This window comes from Cuculus canorus, chromosome 21 (genome assembly GCF_017976375.1).
Source record: "Cuculus canorus isolate bCucCan1 chromosome 21, bCucCan1.pri, whole genome shotgun sequence".
NCBI classification, from domain to species: Eukaryota; Metazoa; Chordata; class Aves; order Cuculiformes; family Cuculidae; genus Cuculus; species Cuculus canorus.
The window spans coordinates 2188087-2208910 of NC_071421.1; the positions used below are offsets into that span (position 1 = coordinate 2188087).

The following is a 20824-nucleotide window of genomic DNA, read 5'->3' on the forward strand; positions in this document are numbered from 1 at the left end:
ATAAAAAGAATAACCCCCACATGATACTTCAATATCTATGACACAAGATGCTGTATGTGCGTACATGTTTGTGTGTGCTGTGTGCATTCGTACACCCTCTGCAGATAATCTGCACGTTTATTCTCCTGGATCCCACGGGGCTGTTATTCCACTCACCCCTGAGTTGTCATTTGAGATATCGGTATTAAATAATAATACCAAATCAAGCATATGAGAAGATGAATTGACCAGCGCATCCTTCTGTTCAATTAAAGTCTCTGCATATTGATTTTTGCTTTCCGATAGAATTTCTTTAAGATGTCTTCTTCACAACATTCCTTTTGTGGGCTGGTTTAAAATTGTCATTCTGGATTGAACAGCACCCAAAAAAAAAGCCGAGGAGGCGGAGGAGGAGAGAAGAAAAGAGCGAATATGGAGGAAAAAATCGAGTTTGCCCTGTCGGGAAAGCCGGGAGCGAGCTGTGGGCTCGGGTCGGGGCAGGGGCGGAGGGAGGGCGGCGGCGGGGGCTGCACCGCCCGGGATGGTTGGAGCCTCCGAAGCGTTTCCCTCCAGAGCAGCTCCGGAGGCATCCGGGAGCGCCGGGGCAGAAGTTTGGGAAGGCTCGGGGCTGGCTCTGGCACTCTGGGACAGCTCGCCGGGAGCCGAGAGGCGGCGGCTCTGCTCCCCGCAGCCCCCCTAGCGCTGTGCCCCTTCTCGGGGGCGGAGGGGAGCAGCGTGTTCCCAGCCCGCTCCCAGCTCGCAGCCCGCTCCCAGCTCGCAGCCCCTGCTCTGCTTCTCGCCCTCAGCTCGCTCCGGAGCCCTGGGCTCGGGCTGCATCCCCGCGCTGAGCATCGCTCGGGACATTCCTGCTGCCTCCGGAGCGCTCGGACCGCGCTCCCCGCAGCGCTCCGTGGATTAATCCCTCCTTTCGGAGGTTATTTTCGTCTCGCCCCCGGGCGGATCGGCGGGAGGAAGAGCCGGGCTCTCCTGAAAGCGGCAGGGGGTACAGAGGTACCCGCCAGGGTCTCCCAGCGGGGGGAGAGGGGCTCCCCGCTCCCGCTCCCTCTCCCCGGCTGCCGACTGTGGGGGCTGCTGCTGCTGAGCAACAAGACAGCGCTTGAAACTCAGCCTCAACTTATCCCAGCAAGCAAGGATGGCAACGCTACCGGAGCTTTGGAGCCGCCAAGAGAGCCGGGTAGCCGGGGTTTTGATTGCCACCGTCTAATAAATTGGAGTAAAATGGAATTTCTTGCCTGGGTTTTCCCTGCCTTAGTTCTACTGTGCACCCAGCAGCACAGGTGTATCAGGTAAGAAACACCTTTTCCTTCTTTCTTAGACAGCAGCGGCGTGCGGGGTGAGAGGTGCCAGTCCTGGCTCTGACCATGACTCTTTCCCCTGCCACTGTTCGGCCCAGGGATGCTCTCCGTTTAAGGGCTACGACCGCTTGAGTGGGTGTTCAGCAGAACAAGGGGTCCTGACCGAAGAATTTCCTTAGTGTGCCCCGACTTTTTTTTCCCTTTCTCCTCTTCCTAGCAGAGGATGCACTGCTGCCAAGCGAGCAGCAGTCGCCTGGGTTAGTCAAGGGGTGTTTATTTACAGGATGCATGTGGAAGACCTTTCCCGAGGGCTTTTGCTCTACCTCGAGGGCAATCACTTTTTGTATCAGCACTGCACACCCCAGCAGCCTCATCCCCTTCAACAGCTCTGCAGGGGCCTGTTCGCACACCAAACTCCTCCATAAAACCCAGCTCAGCCAGTGGGGCACTAACTGAACAGCTCTGCTTAGGGCCTCCACGGGCACAATTAAAACCCCAAACACAGACATTCCTCTTTAATGGGTTCATTAAGTCTCCTGAACTTGAGAGAAGAGACTGGCAGAGATCTTAGAAAAAAAAATATGAAGAACACCAACCATTTCTTAAAATACTAAATTATAAAGATCTATGTTTGCAGTTCTCAGTCACTTTGGATCTGAAGGTGTTAGCTAGGCAACCGGCTATGTTCTCTATATATTCTCTGCCGATCTGGAGGCTGTGTGTGGAGAAAGCTTGCCATGATTATGCAATGGAAATAGAAGGGGGAGTAAAAAAGAACTTGCTGCATGTAAAACCATGCCTATATCATCCAGAGCAGAGATGGCTGTGGGATTAAAGGGGTCTTCCTACTTCAACTTTGTATTCACTGGGAAGGAAAAGGATCTTGCAGCAGACGAAGTGGCAAGTCAACTGCTTTCATTCAGGAGCGACAAAGTGATTTTTCCTATGACCTTGAATTTGTTACCCAGGGTCAGACCCTGACACCCTGATGCTCGGAAGCAATCCAGTATTACAGTGAAGGCAGAGGAAACACTGCTCATGACCAAAGGGCATCAAGATCTTGTCCATAGTTTCAGTGACCCTGTTTCTCTGTCTGCGCTTGGGCAAGCATTAAGGATTTCGGTTGAGAAGTGGTGTTTGAGCAGAAAAGAAGAAAAAAGGGAATTTTATGGAAGAGTCAGCCTTCTCAGCCTCTGTCTTCAATGCAACGTCTGCTTCTAGGCACAGCAACTGCCAGGATATGTGCAACCTATAATTAGTTGGATAAATGATTTTATATTTGGATTAATTACCTAGTTACTTGACTTTCTTCCTCCAGTTACACAATAGTGATGAGTTGTTTGTTAGATATATGTGTACTCGTGGCAGAGAGTAAGGCAAAACAAATCCCAGCTGTTCAGTTGGTAGTAGTTTTCCAAATATGCCAGTGTAAGCCATTCAAGGGTCAGAGAAAGCTGCTCCGTTTAGCACAACAGCTTTCTGAAGATTCAGGATTAGGGTGGCTATGGCAGAACATTGTTTAATCTTGTAAAAATAGAGTAATCTTGCTTACGTGTGTACTTCTGATGAGTTAAACAGAACTAAACTGAGATTTTATCCTCGCATCAGTAAAATTGCTCACAAATACATGACCAATAAAATAATTCCCCTATTCTTCCCTCAAGTTCTGTAATATGGTATTACAGATAACTATTTTTGGTAAGAGATGCTTTTATGAAGAGCAGCGTTTTATTAATACTGTGGGTTTGTTATAACAGGCAAAACTGCCAATAGCTACCTTATATTGCTCTGGTTTTGTTTTCTAAATGCACTGTGATCCCTTCCAATAGCAGGAAGCTCTCTGCTGCGATTTCTTCAGGCTGTGTGTTGACAGGTGTGAGCACAAACATGTTCAAAACAGGAAGACCCTGTCAGCGAGTTCTGAACTCAGTAGTTCCACATCAGATTTCCCACAGGCAAAACTACCCATTAAAATCATGTTAAGGTTTGGCAGAGGAGGGTAGTGAGGAATACGCATAGGCTGCTTCCTCATAGCATTTTTGAACCTTTCAGGTTGCCTTAGAGTGCTGTATTTGGAGCAATTTCTCTGTCATGTGTGATGTTTGGCTGAAACGAGTGAGGCCAATTCAGCCTAACTCAGCACATTGTACTGATGCCAGGGCTGTTTGCAGGTAATCGTTTTTTAAAAGTAGTGGGTTTTTTGTCTGCTTGAGGTTGTGATTAGTGGCAAGAAGTCTGGCATTTACGTGATTGACAGCCTGCTGGGGCAAATCCTGTAACTTCCACTATTTACCAGCTGCAGATATGCTGCAATATCAGTTTGATATGCTGCGGATGCTGCAATAATAAACGCACCATAGTGAAAGAGATTACCTGCTGAGATACACTTGGTCAAATAGTCCTTCATTTGCACAGGGGAAGTACTATTGATAGGAGTTCTGGGATGCATGGTGTACTTTGTAATCCTTTACTGAAAAAGATTGTAATTCTCTTAATTAAAAATAGATGTATCTTTTATATTTAAGATTCTGCTATGTCAAATTACTTCTATGCATTTGCACAAGATTGTTTTTCTGTTGTGTGTCTCCCTCAGCCTTTGACTTCCATTCGTGGAAACATCAGCTTTAACACATGAATATATGCAAAGAGTGGTCCATTTCCTGTAGCTTAAAATTCACAGAGAGGAAATAAGGGCTTTTATGTTCAAAAGGTTGTCATGAATTAAGCCTAATGCTTTTTCAATTACATTTCAAAATACAAAACATATTTACAGTGAGCTTCACTTAGTCAGGAATGGCAGATGGGAAGGATTCGCATACAGCTCGGGATAATCCAGGAGTTTGACAGAGGCCAGATTGTTCACTGACCTTGCAGGATACTCCTTGTCTTTTTCCCAAGAGAAAGTTTTCTTGAGTGGCAATGACATCTGGGATATTTACCCCCAAGAGATTATCTCAAAGACAATGAAATGTACTCCATCCCCGTCCTCAGAATCTGTCGAACTGGTGTTTCCATCTACCAGGCTGAAAGATTCATACAACAACTATGTCACAGTCCCAGAAAGAATCAGGTTAGCAGATTTAAAGCAGAAACAGGAGATGGAAGATGTGATTTTCCCCATCTTACTCCTATACATGTTTGTCAAAAGGTTAGTGTGCTCTCCCTAGAAGTGTGACCTGAAGTCAGGACCTTGTTGGCCACTGACTTAAAGATGCGACTGAGCTTCTGGCACTGCTGTGCAAAAATAATATTGCAAATGTTCTCTCTTGTTGAGCTGCTGTATTGTAGCCATTCACAGAGAACATAGAGATTGCTTCTTCCCTTGGTGGAATTTAAATACTTCACATATTTTTCCTAGCAATACTGATAAATCTCTAACAGTGTTTCCAAGCAGTGTTGTAGGAGAGACTGAGGACAGGCCAATACTTCACCGGCCTGGCAAGCCCTTTGAAGGTGTGCTGTCCAAGTTGATGGATGCTTCTCTTCCAGATTGCTCCACATTAGTAGAATGCAATGGTCTTGCAGCAGCTGGAAGAAAGATGTCAGCTAGGATAGCAAGGATTTGGGGATATGTGTACTTTTCATCCTAGAGTGATAGTACTTCTCTCTCAAGGAGATGCATTTCTTTGCCATTCAAGACTCATTGCTTGGAGCAGCTTTCCCTAACCTGTATCAAGGACAGTTTCATTAGGCAAAGAACTTCATAGTTTTGCCAGATTTACCAATGGTGATTTCCTCTCCCCTTTCTCAAGCGCCCAAGAGAACTAACTGTTATTTTCATGGTTTAAAGAGCAGTAATCTGCTTACTGTGGCTAACAACAGCTCTGTCGAAGTTCTCACAGTGCTTAAACTCCAGATACAGGCAGATGCAAATATATTCTCCAGAGAATCTGCTTGAAATGAGAGATTCACAGAGTCAGAGTGAGGATGAAAAACCATCTTCTTCAGCTTTAGATTTAAGAATGACTTCCAGAGTGATGTTAGCACACAGGACTGTGCTGCATTCGGTCAGCCAGACACTCACTCTGGCCTGGTGCAAGGGAGAGATAAGCTTTTTGATGAGCTACTCTGCTCCTTGAATTTTACAAATCAATAGCTTAATCTTACAAAGTCTTTTTTGTTACTAAAACAAGCTCTACAGCAGCTTAAATCAGGAGGTGAAGTTGCTGAATCAACTAATAGTAGTTTCCTCTCTTTTCATCTTTACTGCTTACACTATGAAAAGTTAATCCCTTCCAGTGCATCTTTTCTACGCTGGTCTTCCTTTTCCAGGTACAATAAATGAATAATAGTTTAGGCCACATGTAATCCCAACTGCTTATCAAGGATGAATGAAATTCACTCACCGTCCTTGAGGTACCTTTCAAGCACTGGATCTGATGTACAGAAGTCCAGAGGAATGGCTTGAAGGAGTCATCACAAACTCACCTGGAAGGTGCTATGAAAATAACAGTCTGCTTTCCAACGGCATAATTTCTGCCTGAGGTCTGCTATACTGTCTGCTACTATTCACACTCTTGTCTTCACCAGATAAAAAAGAAATTAAAATATTATATGTAGAATAATGTTCTTGAGAGTGTTATTTCTCCTCTCCCTCAATATTCTTGAGAGACAAACAAGAGGGGAATGGGAGATTCCTACTATGCTGGAGAACTTGGGGTGCCTTTAGACCTAAAGAGCACATCTCAGACTGATACTAGCAGAGCTTGGACTCACTCACACCGCGCTGAATCACACACCTGAGCATACAGCCCCTGCTACAACACTTCTCCTGTCTGTATTACTTCCCGTGCTCCATCAGCCTCCACGTCAGTCTGACAAAATATAGATTGAAGAGTGTGGCTGTTTAAAGGAATCACTGGGTAGTTCAAAGGTAAAATATAGGATCACAGAATGAGATTGTAAAGGACCTCTGGAGGTCATCTGCTCAAGTAGGGCCACCCAAAGCCAGTTGCCCAGGACAGTGTTCAGAGGGCATTTAAGTATCACCAAGGAGGGATGTCACAGCCTCTCTGGGCAACCTATCCCAGTGCTCCATCACCCTCACCATGAAAAAGCATTTCCTGATGTCCCAGAAGAATCTCCTGTGTTCCAGTTTGTGCCCAGAGCCTCTGGTCTTGTCACTGGGCATCAGTATAAAGACCTGCCTCTGCCTTCTTTCCACCCTCCCTTCGTGTATTTATATACGTTGATAAGATTCCCCTGAGCCTTCTCTGCTCCAGGCTAAACAGTCCCAGCTCTCTCAGCTTTTCCTCATATGAGAGATGCTCTGGTCCCTTGATCCTTTGCATGAAAAAAGCCTAATGCTAGCAAAAGCCTTTGGTAACTCTGTGACAACTGTTTGTAAATGAAACTGTAGGTTATTCTGATTCACATATACTCTTCGAGCACAGAGAAGCCCTTCTGCAAGCACTGTGCCAGTGTGTGAGAATGGCAGTATCTGAGTAAGAGGAAAGTTGTTGCCTATTTCAAAGAAATTTAGAGATGAACCACTAATATAAACCTCACCAAAGTAAAGCAAGCTATAACATTATTTCAGCTGTAATAGTTTAATAACCCCCATGAGTAGTAAAAGCATATATCTCCCCTAACTTCAACACATTTGTTACACTGCTGATCTGACCCTAAGGCTTTATTAATAATAGAAACAAGATCCATTTTAATTGTGTCATGGATATTTAAGTAAAACTCCCTCTAGATTGTAATCTGCTTAAAACACATGGCAAGATACAGCCCACAGTTCTTAACTCAACACTCGTCATTTTAGCTTCCTTTTAGCTCTATGGTTCTCCTTAATGCCATTAAAATAGAACACTGACACAAGAGAACTGCTGCATACTGTAAATGCTTTGTCAAAACAGATGAGGCTCCTGGCAGTTCTTACAGTGACATCACGTATTTTATAGCAAATGACTGATTATAAGTCAATTATCTGGGGATGAGTTCTTGGTGCACGACAATAGCAACGCTTATTGAGAAAGAGGAGCAGCAGAATTTGTTTTTATTATTTTTCTCAAGCTGAGTACTCCTAAATATACCTGGTATTCTAATTTTACAACGACTCGTACCGAGCACTCTCGCACTATTGTGTGTAGGAAGCACAAGCTAGATTCTCCTGCCCTCACAGATCAGGCACGCAGGACGGGTCACTACAGCGCAGTTGCTTTTTGACTCGAGTGTGGTTTGCAAAACACTTTGTAGAACTTGGCTGCAGCTTTAGCAGCACGAGTTGAAAAGCACCATCTTCTACTGAAAAGGCAAAGCGATTGTAGGCAGATATATTAATTCAGGCATATTCTAATTATTTATTGTAATTACAGAAAGACTTCAAGTATCATTCTTTACCTATAAAAGGAGCTCAGACACTGTACCGATCAGGAATACCATTCCATATCGATGTCTGAGATTTATAAATCACAAATCTGAGATTTATAAATCACATTTTACTTTCAACATAGTCTCACATTCTCTAATGTGCCATGGCCCTAATTTAAAAATTTATTTGTTTTCTATGTTAACTGATAGCTTTTAACTGATAGCTTTAATAATTCCAGAAATAGGGTGGTGAAAGTAAAAGAAAAGAAATGACAGAATTTCTTAACTGCAACGTTTGATGCTATTGCAGAAGAAAGCCAGACCCGAGCATCTGGATCTTACCAACTATTATGAAACTAGAATTTCATTTAAGTAAATACTGGTAGTTGGACAACTGAAAGACCAGCACATAGGAAACAGCTGGCTGATAGAAAGAAGTGTTTATACAGTCGGTGAGACCCAATAAAGAGGAAAAAACTCTGTCAACGTCTGTTATAAATCTTCAAAGCCCTTGTCAAAATCAATTAGGTTATTCCAATTTATATAGCTGAAAATGCAATTCCGAGTCTTCCAAGATCCTTACTCAGAAGAGATACAGAATACTCGTGCTTTCTTTCCATTTCTAAATCTTTTTCCTGCTTCTTTTTTTTTAAAAAAAAAAACTTAAAAAAGTATGTGTTTGTATTTCAGAAAGAAGTCATAGTCTTGCCTGAAATATGTTTTGCTTTAAACAAAAATAACTGAAATGGTTCTGTCTATATACACTATTATTCCACTACATTATTAATGTAGCTGATCACACTGTAAGTGGTCACTGGTGTAAAAGAAGTCCATGTCTTCCAGTTTTTGTTCTTTTTCTGTTTGTAAATGTGGCCCAGTTTTAAAAGATACTTATTCTCTTTACCTAGAGCTATGAATGACATCGGTGATTACATAGGTTCCAACATCGAAATATCCTGGTTACCCAACCTGGATGATTTGATGAAAGGGTATGCACGTAATTTCAGGCCTGGGATTGGAGGTGAGACTTTAAGAGTAGTGTCTCTTCTTTTTCTTACAATCCTTCTACTCTGATGTTTACGTGAACTTTATTTTCTACACGATTAAAAGGCTATGTGTGTCTACGACTTGGATACTGTAAGTAATAACAATCAGTTATTTGCTTTACCTTGAAAAAAAGACTGTTCAGCAGAATTAGCAACAGTCTTCTCAGTCTTCTTGCTGGTAGAGTTCTTAAATCATTGATTTCTCAGTTGAAGGAATTTTAGATTACATTAACTAGTGATAATTTATGCATTTGCTTGAAGTCAGGCTGTCTGAAAAGAGATGATGTGGTTTCCAGAAGAGATTCCACAATTTGCAGTAGTTGTGATTGTATCTCATGCCCTTTATCACTGAAGCCAGGTGTTCTGTTGGCAATTGAGGATGAAATCTGTGATGGATTTAAATCTCTTGCTCTAAGAGATTATTGGGAAGTGTAATTTATCTTGGAAAATACATTTATGAATTCACTCTGTATGAAAGAACTTATGTCTTGGGCTATCTATATTTTTCTAGGCACTATCATGATGTAAATCACCCCAATCAAACATTTTTTCTCAGGTCCTCCTGTTAATGTTGCTCTTGCGATCGAAGTAGCCAGCATTGACCACATCTCTGAAGTGAATATGGTATGCTACCATTTAAACCTCCCCAGTTGTGAATGGATGCACTGCAATGACAGAAAGGGTAGAAAACTGACCGCATAGAGGGACAGTTGATCACCAGTGTGTTTGGAGTAGAGACATTGCCACAAGGAGATACTGCAAAGAGCAAAACACTGTATTTGAAGCCATAGGCAGAGGCTCCTCTGGCAGATGGGAACCGAGCCGTGTAAAAGTGACTTGAGATTTCTTACCACACTTAACAAGGACGGCTCTGTGCAGCACTTACTAACTGAAAGCCTCATTTTAAGCATTAAATCCAAAGTCTGTTTAAGTTCCTTTTCACCACAGATACTTCCAAAATGTAGCTAAGGGAATGATTGTTTGTGAGATGCTCCTCTGTCTTTGTGCAAAGATCTTTCCATAAAGCAGTGGGGTGTAACAGCTTACAAGTCACACAAACAAGCTTAACTGAACTTCTGAAACATAACAGATGTAATTTTAAAACCAAGACACTGACTTATCCTCCATCCTTTCCCTTTATTACAGATCCATAACTTCACCTGATTTTTTTAGTTTTGCTTTAAAAAGCCTTCAAAACCAAAAGTTGTACTCATGGAGGGAAATAAACTGTTTTTCTTCATTAAAACATATGCATCTCTAGGAACACATTATTTTTAACACTAACATTGAACCACTTTTTGATATCTTGGGGTTAGCCATAGTAGAAGCACATAACAGAAATTAAAATGCTTGGGCAGCTCTATGGTTGACTGAGTATAAAAACACTTATTTGCACAGGGAACAGTTAAGGCATTTCTAGGCCAATACAAGGATTTTTTACCAAGTCTCAAGGTGTTATCATTGTGTTAATTTAGCATTGCTTTTTAATTGGATTTCTCTCATCACAGGAATATACCATGACGGTATTTTTGCACCAGAGCTGGCGAGATGACCGTCTGTCTTACAACCACACCAATGAAACTTTGGGCTTAGACAGCCGGTTTGTGGACAAACTCTGGTTGCCAGATACTTTCATAGTAAATGCCAAGTCTGCCTGGTTCCATGACGTGACTGTGGAAAACAAACTTATCAGGCTCCAGCCAGATGGAGTCATTTTATACAGCATCAGGTGAGTCAGAAAGAGTGCAAATGTGCTCTGTCACATATTAACTCTTTGAACAGATAATCGCTCAATTTTCCTAGGATGGTTTCCTAAAATAATTAGTCATTTAAAATGGAAGAAGGTACTGGCCACTCCTGTCAGAGAGCCCTTTGCTTTACAAAGATTTCACTGCCAGGAAAGTGTCTTTGCAACACTAACACATTTTCTATTGCATAACCACTGATCACTTTCAGAATGCCCTTAATGGCAGATAAGCATCTTGCTACTATTTGGTCACCAGGCAAGGAGATGCTCGGGCATGGGCTGATGGTTGGACTTGATGATCTTAGAGGCCTTTTCCAACCTTAATGGTTCTATTCTATGCCTAATACAGAGCAAAGATTCTGTTCTCTGCCCTCTCACTATTTTCCAAGGGAACTATGAGCCTAATTGAGGCTCAACTCCCTCATCTTTCAGAGCAAGTAGTGCTCCCTCACTTCAGAAGAGCTAGCACTCAGTCACTGTATTTAAAGTTCATTGTGTAATGTTCTAAAAATGAATGAGTCTGCACCTATAGAATGCTAAGTCCAAAGTCACCCTGAAGGTATTGGTGATCTTTGGGACAGTGGAAGGGAGTAGATTTGACTCAGAAAAGTCCTTTTTGTCAGCAGAAGTAGCTGAAGCATCCTCTGACATTAGATAAGTCATCTCACCTTCCTTCAATTCCCCCCCTTTAGGATTCCCACAGCCTTAGTAAAGACAACAGCCATTGGGACACTGAAAAGAGTTCCCTGTAATAGTATTAAGGTTTCAAAATTTTCCATTTAGTCGTTGAGTTCTGAGGAAAGGGCTCTGTCTGAATGCGACTAACTGGTGTTCATGTTATTGGAACAGGATTACCTCAACAGTGGCCTGTGACATGGACCTTTCCAAGTATCCAATGGACGAGCAAGAATGCATGTTGGATTTGGAGAGCTGTAAGGGCTGAGTACAGTGTTTCATACTATCTGTCTTTTGTGTAAAGCCTGCGCCTCTGGTACTCCACTTGCTGTATTTTATTGATGATCAGCATGTAGTTCCCAGGAGCATTAATACTTCTAAATGAATTTCACCATTGACACAAGCAGGGGCCACCCAATTGATGGCAACGAATCTGGCCTTGTGTGGGTTTTATATCAAGGACCCTTCAGGCGCTGAAGGTTCCCAGGGTTTGTGAACAGCAGTTTCTGAGCAGAGTCACTGGCCTGTGGGCACAAATTTCTCTTTTTCAGCGCTGACTTTGTTTTCTAGGCAATTAACCACAATACCATGTTATCCTGTCAAAAATAGCAATCTACAGTTTTAGTTATATAATCGCCAAATGCAGAGGCAGCAGGCAGTGAACAGCAATCCAGCACAGAGAACCAGCATCGCGTTCCCTCTCCCAGCGAGTTCAGCAGGGAGTTTTGGTGGCGGTTGAATTTTTTAATGGAATTTGAGGGGTCTGATTTCAGTGAAACAAACACGTAGGAATAAAACCTCTTGAAACAAATAAATGGTTTAGCAGTAAGTTGTCTGTTAACAGCAAAAGTAGCGCAGATCGATTGCCTATGGTTTGCACATTGCATAAATCCCTTCATACACAATCCCCTCTTCTCTCCTGTCCCTGGCGCGCTGCGCTTCTCCCTAGAAGTATCTCCCAGCTGCCCCCGTGCCAAACTGCAGCCCTTAGCAGACAGATGGACCTGCTGGTTTGCAAACCAGCTAGTGGATCCGTGCGTGGGCATGGGTCTGAGTTACGCTGCTGTGCTCTAACTGGATGCACAAATTTGGTTTTCTGTTCTCTCCACACCATTTCTTACAAAACTTTCAAGAGTCTAACATCTCTGAAACATTTCCCTTTTTGTTACTTTGGTCTGAAAATACTGTGCAAGTTAAAAAGCTCTTAGGAGGGAAACTGACAGAACAATTTGGCTGCACGCTCCACTTTGGCGTGGTGTCTGTCTGTAAAGCACCACAAGGCTTGCAAGGGGAGAGAGAGCCAACTGGGGACATACTGGTTGAGGACACTGAGGGAATCCCTGATAAAGAAAATCTGTTTCCCTGACACTGCCTGACTGGTATGGAGTAACGATCACATAAAATCAACATGTGAACTTGGAGATAGACCTGCAGTCCAGAATTACACTCTGATCTGTCTGCAGTAGGACAGGAATCGATAGGTTAGATTTAGTGGTTATTGTCTTTACAAACAGAAGTTTCTGTGACTCTGAGACCCCAGCGCAGTGCAGGCACAGGCAGGTTAGTCTGAGTGCTACAGGAACAGCTATTCTCCTTGAAGGGAGGATGCAAATGAGAGTTTTGAGAGATACCTTCTCCTGACATCAAAGTGCATTGTTCCAGTGTGAATCAACTGGGATTATTCTCCATGTAGGAAAGCTACACCAGTGTGACACTGGCAACACTGATGTTGCCAGGACAGTGAAACATCCAGTCTGAATCACAGCACGTTTGCAATGGGACCAGTGAAAATCAGTGTGGCACAGGAATCAGAGGACTTCCACAATAGTCCTGTAAGTTCTTAATTTCATCCTCAAACTTTGTGTTTATTCCGCTCTCTTTTGGCAGATGGCTACTCTTCAGAGGACATTGTCTACCACTGGTCAGAAAATCAAGACGAGATCCATGGGCTGGATAAGCTGCAGCTCGCTCAGTTCACAATCACCAATTACCAGTTCACAACAGAAATGATGAACTTCAAATCTGGTAACAAGATCTGTCTTCAATTTACGATCAGGATTTGGCTTTTTCCTGCATAGGGAAGCCTCCTGTATCTATAATAGAAAATCCTTCTTCTTTAAGTACCTAATATAAGAATCTGTCAGGTTTCTGACAAGAATTTTCTTAAGCTTACACTTGCAAAAAATGCCAACCTTTGTTGAGCCTTCAGGTAGCCACTGAGGCATTTTGTGTCCTTCAGCTCTGTATGTTAGACAAAATATTGCATGGAGTAGCCAGGCAGCTCTTGATAAAAAACACTTAAGGTATAGCTCACATTTTCTTGACCTAATTTGTAACTTTAGATAACGAAAAATTTCCATTAGCCCTGATGTTTTGAGGCTTATGACGTACAGTCAGATCATTCTAATTCTACCCAGTAGAAGTCAGTGGTGTGTATGCGTATCACTGGGTTTATTGCAATGTTTTTAAAAGATTGGAGTAATTTTTTTCCTGCTGATTTTTCATCCTCTTTCATGTATTCAGATTCTCATTTATGCTGCACATCTCCTCTAAGCTCTTTTTTTTTTTTTTTAGTTTGAAATTAACTTGGCCTTTTAAAAAATCTAAATTTAGTATCTGGAGGGCTTTCTACAGCAGATGATAAGACAGTACACATTTTGAAGCAAAAGTGTTATTTGAGAAGACTCATGATTTTATTTTCAGATCTGGCATTGATATGACCTGAGAGAAATCAGTTGACCTATTCTTAGCTAGCAGTGCTGCTGAGAGCTGCAGTACCTTGTGCAGGGTTTATAAAGGCTAATTGAACAACATTCAGAAAAGCTTTTTGTCATCTTTGTCCAAAAGATGTTTAAGAATGTACATCTTATCACTATAGGAAATGTAGGAAATGTTAATTTGAATATCAGTTTAACTGTGATTCACCAAGTAGGAATCTCTCTGTTTCTGCTCTTTCTTCCAGCAGGACAGTTTCCCAGGCTCAGTCTCCACTTCCACCTTCGTCGAAATCGAGGCGTTTACATCATTCAGTCTTACGTTCCTTCTATCTTACTCGTGGCCATGTCATGGGTGTCCTTCTGGATCAGTCAGTCTGCTGTGCCTGCCAGAGTGTCGTTAGGTAAAACAGTTTGGGGAATGAACAAGGAAGGGTGGGCTGAAGTGGTAATTATGCTCACTCATAATTCTCATTTTCCGTGAAGGTGCATTTATGAATATTGTGTTTAAATTTGCAGAAGAGAAGGCCCTTTAAAAGAGCTCCTTCGTGTTTTAATTTCTGTTACACTATCAGAGCAGCTGCCTCAGTACAGAACAGAAAATAACCCTCTATCAATGGTTAAAAGCAATAGCGAATGTGAGGCGGATGTATGAAAGAACCTATCTGAAGGAACCGGGACAGTGACCGAAAAACGTTCTCTGAGCTTGTGGATCTGGTTGCCTGAGTAAGCGTTGCAAGTCCAGATGTAAAAGAGTTTTTGAGGGTTAAGTCTTCTGGTTTTGCTTATCAGGATCTAAAACAAACCCAGCGATAACATATTCAAAGCTGCCTTAGCCATACAAATGCAGAGTTTCTTACAAGCTCCCTTGTTTTGAAAATCGGAAGCCACACTGTTAAGGAGCTTCTACTGTGAAAACATTCCTCAGTCTCAGACAGGTGAATACACTTACTGTAGCATTTGCTGTGAAACCTAAAGTGAATATTCTCACCCTACGCGGCAGGTATAACTACCGTTCTCACAATGACTACACTGATGGTCAGTGCCCGATCTTCACTCCCACGAGCCTCTGCCATCAAGGCCCTGGATGTTTACTTCTGGATTTGCTACGTGTTTGTCTTCGCTGCGCTGGTGGAATATGCATTTGCACATTTCAATGCTGACTACATGAAAAAGCAAAAGAACAAGATAAAGGCAAGAAGGCAGAGTGCAGAGGTCAGTAAGTGTAATGCTGTGAATAATTTGACAAAAGCAACTGCCCTGCATGCTGACGTTTTTCTGCTATGGAAGCAAATTCTTATATCCCTTTTGGAAAAAAAGAGTTTCCTGGTTAATTCTTTTGTCACGTTAATATGATAAGCAACTAAATACATGTGCTCCTTTCCCTTAGCACTAAAGAGGACATAGTCTTACATGGTTTGTGGCTGCATTTAATACAGGAAATGGAGAATAAGAGAGAATGAGTAAGAATAGAGACAAAGTATGTCATGAGACAGAGCTGCACGTCTTAAAGTTTGAGAATATATTCAGACCCTTTAGGAAAAATTTCTTTACTGGAAGAGAGGTGGAGCCCTGGCAGAGGCTGCCCAGGGAAGTAGTGGAATCCCCATCCCTGAAGGAGTTAAAAAACATGTGGAAGTGGCGTTTTGGGAAAGGGTTTAGTAGACATGGTGGGGTTGGGCTGACAATTGGATTGGATGAGCTTAGAGTCTTTTTCCAACTTAATGATTCTGTGATTCTGCCCCAGAAGGTGATAAATACCATTCCACAGTCACGGATTGCATAGATATTTCATGGCTAGCTTGGCTGATATATGCTACTGTTGCCCTATGAATTGCTATCATAGGTTCTCCTCTTTCTTTTGCAGATAAACGTGAAGAACGCCATTGTTCTGTTTTCCCTTTCCATAGCTGGTGTGAACCAGGGACTGGCCATTTCCAATAGGCAGCACCGAATTCCCAGAGGCCTGCCTGGATCATATGGCACAATAGAAATAGAAACTGGAGAGACAAAACGGCAGCAGCTGATGAAACTGGATAAAAAGAGTGGTCTGAAGTCCCTCTTTAAGCCCATCGATGCTGACACCATTGATATATACGCCAGAGCCGTGTTCCCAGCAGCCTTCGCAGCAGTCAATGTTATATACTGGGTCGCATACACAATGTAAAAAAGAAAAGGGAAATTGATGTGAAGAGCTACAAATGGAACAATACCTACAGACTGAGCAGTCCTTGCAGAAACTGTATTGATCCATCTCTTCTCAGAATATTTTCCAATGAGCTCCAGACATTTCTAACATCAAGAAAGTCCTGTGACCAGTTCTGATGAAAAGCAGCAATTTATAACCAATCTGATTCGATACAGTGCTCTGCCAAACAGTCCCAGCTCCTTCTCTCCTGTATTATCACCAGACAGTTTTGCATATGTACATATTTGCAGCAAAAGTTTAAATCTTAAATTACCATGATTTTCCTCCACTTTAAGGGTTGGTCAGTAATGAAGATTTGGCTTTTCACGCTCAGATCACTTCTTTTTGTAATGGAAGAGTTAATTCCTCACTTCCACAAGTGATTTTCTGCATCTGGCCTTTTTTTGGGTGGTCTAAGTTTAACAGTAGTGGTAAAGTAGGAGGTTTTAATCATAAAAATGTCACAAACAGAGTAAAAGGGAATATAGGGGAGTGGATTTTTTTCTTAAATTATTATTTGTCTTGGATAACGTATTGAAAATATTTCAATGCTCTTAGTCACAGCATGAAATAAAATGTACTACATAAAATCCTAATGAATTGTTAATAATGGCTGTGTTCCATTTCAGATCTAAGCTAATGAAGGTTTAAACACTTAAACACAGTAATACTTATTATTTAGGCCCAAAAATACACAAAAGTGATTTAGAAACATAGGCAAGGCTCAGGCTTTCTGTGTTGGATTAAGAAAAAAATTTTAAAGGTGGTTGATAATGAAGGAACTCCATTTCAAGAAGGACTTTAGAATTCGTTCTGTTAATTTTCAGTGAGAGTCTACCATGTGTGCCTCTGAAAATATCCTTTCTGCGTCTGTCTCTAAATAGCTGAGTGAAGTAAAAAAAATGTCATAAATGGCTTTAAGTTACTCAGTTGCTTCGGCTATTTTTGCCAGTTTTATTCAGAGGCTGAGCTAACTTGTTAGGCCTCTTCGCTTCCATTATTTGACAGTGAAATTTGTGGATTCTCATACATGCTCCTTGATTCAGTTCTAGATCTGCTCACCTAGCTCATGCAAACTTTGTTCTGCAAATAATTTCAGTGTCCTCAGCAAATAAATGCAGTATTCACAACAAATACAAGGTTCACAATTAGCCTCTAAAAACCTCCACGGCAAATACATGGGAATCTGGTGAAAACAATGGAAGTACTGTTAGCGTAGGAAAGCAATGTCAGACACTTCTGAAGGGAAATGTTTCTGGAGAATTTTGTTGCCTTAAAAGTGAGAGCTTGTTTCAAATATAGCGCCTGACACAAAAGCAAATATGAAATGAGAGAGGGAGGGAAAGGAGGAGGCAAAATGAGTGGCTGAAAGCTATGATGGAATAGAGCATGGGGAGGCACAGGATTAAACAAACTGAAAGATGTGGATAAGAATTGTGCTGGGTGTTGAAGATGGGTATCTTGAACATAGTGGCTGATAATTAATAGTTACAATTGCAATACGGAAGAAATGAGCATTCGATCACAGTGGAGTATGCCACATTCCTCCTGCCTCACTTATCTGTGACGTACAGTTTCATTTCATATGACCAGCACTGAAAGAGCATTTTAACACAGATTTATAAAGTAGAAAAAGGTTACTTCAATATCACTGAAGTAAGGGAAGGGTCTGAAGAAAAAAATAATGATCCTGAGCTGAGCTATAATAAAAAATGTGCTCCTACCATAAGTCAGGCTTAGGTTCACCTTAATCTGTCATTTCTGTTATAATCAAACACCTCTCCATTAACAGTGTGCTGGAAAGACCAAACTGACATCAAGCTATCATTGTTCCACAAACTTGTCCCCTGTCTAGCCCTGGACTGAGGGACTGGGTTCTGCTCCAAGACTTCGCCACTGACTTGTTGAGGAATATTAATTATTTCACTGCATCATCTGCAAAACTGATATGATTATACTGATTTCTTTCCTATATCTTTGAGTTTTACAGAAGAAAAACCCTTCAGGAGAGACAGAAACTCTTATCTCCAAGTAGGTAAGTGCATCCAACTAGCACTTATGTGGTGCTATTTACCATCATTTCTGCGCCTTTCACATACTGAATTAAAGAAAAGTATAACTTAATTTTCACTTTATCCAGAAAGCTAATGAAATTCTGCATCTCCTTCAATACATGTAGGTAGTCAGGCTCCTCTTTTTCCTTCTGCCTCTCTTTCTATTTTATGTTTCTTGGTGTTTGTTCCTGATGTCGATGAAATGCTTCATTACAGAAACACACCATTTATTTTCTAAGTGTGTTTTTGGTCATGATCACTTTCTCCCAAAGGAAGTTGAACCCCTCTTGCTCTCTTCCAAATCATTCTTACTATTTGATATAATGATTAAGTGCAGAGTGGGATAAAACCATCAGAAGCATGGCTTTACAAAGCCTTTTCTTTATTAAATTGTTGCTTTTTCCACGACCCTGGGTCAGGTCCTTGACATACCTTAGCTCCCATTTCTACTTCTCCCTTTGGCTTAAAACTGAGCTTTCCCAATTTACTCCTGATCTAATTCTTGACAGGCTTCAGAAGCAATGGAAGTTTAAATGTAGCCCTTGGATGATGTACTTTAATAGGCAAGGCAGGTCTAAAATATTCTGCACGGCATTTTAAACAGTATCACCACAATAGCACTGCACCCTTTAGGAAGGCCATAGTGCCCTGTCCTTCTTGCATAAATTAGAAATAACCTTTGTTTTAAAATCAGTAGATTAACCACTGCTGTGAAAGCAGAGTCCAACCTTTCTCTACTCTGCTGGTTTCTCTAGCTCTTAGTTCATTACATCGCCTGTCAGGGTTAGTATCTAAATCCAGCTGAATACTCGCAATAAGTTCCTGTGGGGGGTAAATCATAAGAAAATAATACATGATTTTGGAATTAAAGTTATTAAAGAGCAGACAAGAAAGCATTGACCTAGTCCCTCTCGTGTGCAGTGGCTCCTATTTAGAGAAACTCACAAGAAGCTGCTGCAGATATTACCAAGGCAGTGTCTAATCTAATTACTTCAGCAGTTATAGTTGGTAATTGTGCACCTGGCAGAACTCCTTACACTGAATCCAACTGAGTAATCACATGGGTTTATTGGACAAAATTAGTTGCTTCTCCATCTGGGAGACAGTCAGAGGTGGCTTGCCCTGCTGACTCCTTCAAAAGCTTTATTCAGTGACTTTTTCTGTAGTTTGACTGCAGATCTTCAAGGTGCACAGCTCTGCCATGACTGATCAAAGTAAAAGGTGGCAGCATGATCACCCTCAAAAAAATCCCAAAGCAGCATGATCGACTATCACAATATTGTAGACAGAAGCATAAATAAAGGTGAAAACCATCTCAAACCATGGCAGGCAGGCAGAAACGCATACTGTGAGTGTACATATGGCAGTTGTGTCCATTCCAGGATGGAGGTGACTCAGAGGGGAGAGCAGGCTTTCAGCTGCTGATGCTGTGCTTGCCTGAGCAGCACAAGACAAAACACCTCCATCATGTAGTGGGATTTTCTTAAATCTGTCTCCAGATCCAGAAATAGGGAAGTCAGATGCCATTCAAGCCCTTTTAAGGAGAAACCAGTATAGCAGTGTGGTGTAATGATTGGAGCTTTGTACGAACCTGAATCTTCTGTACATTTCAGTGCGCTTTACTTTCTTTTTTTCATTTAAAACCATCATACTTACAAATTGTCAGCCATTAATTCTTTATATGTATTGATGTCTAAATGCCCTATTGAGCTCCAAATTCATGATGCCTTTAATAAATAGAAATAAACTAAATTTGATATTTGTTGAATGCTGACTGTGGATGGGTCGTACTAGCATTAAGGAAAGGAAAAATAGAAAAGTATGTGGCAGATCAGAAGGCACTCTTTTTTTGTGCTGTACCTGAAAGCATTTATATTCCTTTCAGCAATTTAGAGTACTGCTCTATGGACTGGCGTGAGTGGGATATGTGTTAATGTAATCATTCTAAATGTGAAATGTTAATAAAATGTAGATCTACAGAAACTGGAGCTTCTATAAACAGACAAAATAGACATTCGAACTATTGAACTGGAAGATAAAATGCATTAGAAAGAAAATCAAAATAACCTCAGAGATTTCATCCCATAATGAAATCCTGCCTATTTGGTGCCCAAGGGCTTATAAAACTCTACTTTGGCCTTGACAACCGAAGAGAAAGTACCGTTCTGTGATCACGAGTGCTTTCTGTGGGGCACTTACACAGACTACTTTATGTTAAAAAATAGTGATTGCTGCCTCAAGAGGTTCAAAACAATCAGAAAGTACAAGATGAATAATAATGAGATACTGCATGATTTGTTTGAAAGTAACACTGGCAGTAACAGCACCATGAAGAGGTTAATATGAAGAAATGTCTGTCCCGTTTTTGGGTAAAAATGAAGGCATTTATCCCAGTTAAAGTAAAAGCTCCCACATCAGTTCTTAACCAGTTTGCTAATCCAATAGATAATGTAGCAAAACCAATTTAGCTCAATGAGGTTTCTACTGTTGGTACAACAGAACACTTAAAACGATTGCTCCGATTTTAAATACTTAGAGCCATTAACCTAAGGAAGCGCTTCACACAAGGAGGAAAACAGCACCCCTGCACATTTGTCTATGAGGCAGAATAGATAACACAAAGCTTATTGAAAGTTACTGATAATATTTTCATTAAAAATAAATCTGAAGCGACTCCCTCGTGCCCTCTTTATTAGAGCAGCCTGAAACACTTGCAGTGTTTGAAAGCCTGTTTGCCATTATAATAATACTGCATACAATAGATGTTAACACATATAGCTAATTCTTTGT

At 41.4% G+C, this 20824-nt stretch overlaps 1 protein-coding gene across 2 annotated transcripts; it reads left to right on the forward strand.

Annotated features, from left to right (window-relative positions):
* The first annotated feature begins 518 nt into the window (after positions 1 to 518).
* Positions 519 to 20047, forward strand: GABRD (gamma-aminobutyric acid type A receptor subunit delta). Of its 2 annotated transcripts, none has more exons than XM_054085898.1 (9): positions 519 to 1286; positions 8519 to 8631; positions 9213 to 9280; positions 10165 to 10385; positions 11253 to 11335; positions 12966 to 13103; positions 14044 to 14196; positions 14796 to 15007; positions 15660 to 20047. In XM_054085898.1, the coding sequence occupies exons 1-9, from the start codon at positions 1219 to 1221 to the stop codon at positions 15957 to 15959; spliced, it is 1356 nt and encodes a 451-aa protein (XP_053941873.1). In that variant the 5' UTR covers positions 519 to 1218; the 3' UTR covers positions 15960 to 20047. The 2 variants fall into 2 exon arrangements, with proteins under 2 accessions (XP_053941873.1, XP_009559839.1); XM_009561544.2 differs by having other exon boundaries at positions 522 to 1286; positions 14041 to 14196.
* Positions 20048 to 20824: the final 777 nt, after the last annotated feature.

Coding starts and splice junctions, on each gene's coding strand:
- GABRD (XM_009561544.2), top strand. CDS start 1,219: ATGGAATTTCTTGCCTGGGTTTTCCCTGCCTTAGTTCTACTGTGCACC. Junction 9,281..10,164: donor ACATCTCTGAAGTGAATATG/GTATGCTACCAT, acceptor CTCTCATCACAG/GAATATACCATGACGGTATT. Junction 14,197..14,795: donor GCCTGCCAGAGTGTCGTTAG/GTAAAACAGTTT, acceptor CCTACGCGGCAG/GTATAACTACCGTTCTCACA.